This window comes from Hylaeus volcanicus, chromosome 9 (genome assembly GCF_026283585.1).
Source record: "Hylaeus volcanicus isolate JK05 chromosome 9, UHH_iyHylVolc1.0_haploid, whole genome shotgun sequence".
Classification (NCBI taxonomy): domain Eukaryota; kingdom Metazoa; phylum Arthropoda; class Insecta; order Hymenoptera; family Colletidae; genus Hylaeus; species Hylaeus volcanicus.
In genome coordinates, this window is record NC_071984.1 from 3,061,648 (window position 1) to 3,062,395 (window position 748).

The 748-nt window shown below is 51.2% G+C and overlaps 1 protein-coding gene across 1 annotated transcript in view; it reads left to right on the forward strand.

Moving 5' to 3' along the window:
• LOC128881834 (muscle LIM protein Mlp84B-like) overlaps positions 1 to 748 on the forward strand; it is a 24,602-nt gene that overhangs the window by 21,574 nt on the left and 2,280 nt on the right. The window contains exon 8 of the mRNA XM_054133202.1: positions 169 to 489. Within this exon, the coding sequence (XP_053989177.1) occupies positions 169 to 489 (321 nt within the window). The remainder of the gene's footprint in view (positions 1 to 168; positions 490 to 748) is intronic.

Sequence of the window (748 nt, forward strand, 5' to 3'; positions counted from 1 at the left end):
GTACTATTGTATGCGTCCACCCTGTAGGCGCCATTTTGATAACACCACACGTACCAACCTAATAAAGTACCATTCCGGTAGCATTATATACACACCGATCATACATACCTCTAATAAAATCGACGTGCATTCGACGCAAAAAGGTTCTAACGTGCGGTTTGTTTTCAGGGAAGAAGAAATTTCGGCCAGTCGGCCATTTTACAATCCCGACACGACCTCTATCAAGGCCCCAGCTGGCCAGGGTTGCCCCCGGTGCGGCGGCATGGTGTTCGCCGCTGAACAACAGCTCGCCAAAGGCACCATGTGGCACAAGAAGTGCTTCAACTGCGCCGAGTGCCATCGACCGTTGGATTCCATGCTAGCCTGCGACGGACCCGACAAGGAGATCCACTGCCGATCATGCTACAGTAAGCTCTTCGGACCCAAAGGATTCGGATTCGGACACACCCCGACTCTCGTCTCGACGAATGGGGATCAGGCTCCCTCATAGTAAGTTTTAAATAGTGTATCGCCCCTTCTCATCGGGAACGAGTCGTAAATTGATCCTACCAAGGTCACTTATGAACTCTTTCTAGGGCCTGGCGGATTCTAGTGCCCTGGGAGGGTTACAGTTGACCCTCCACAATCTTGCCGTCCCTTGTTGATGAAATTACGTGTCTAGATCCTTGGGAACTGCCTATTCCTTAACGAATCACCGGCTTCCACCTCTTTCCGGCGAGGAGGATTCATCCATTGACCTCAACAAGTC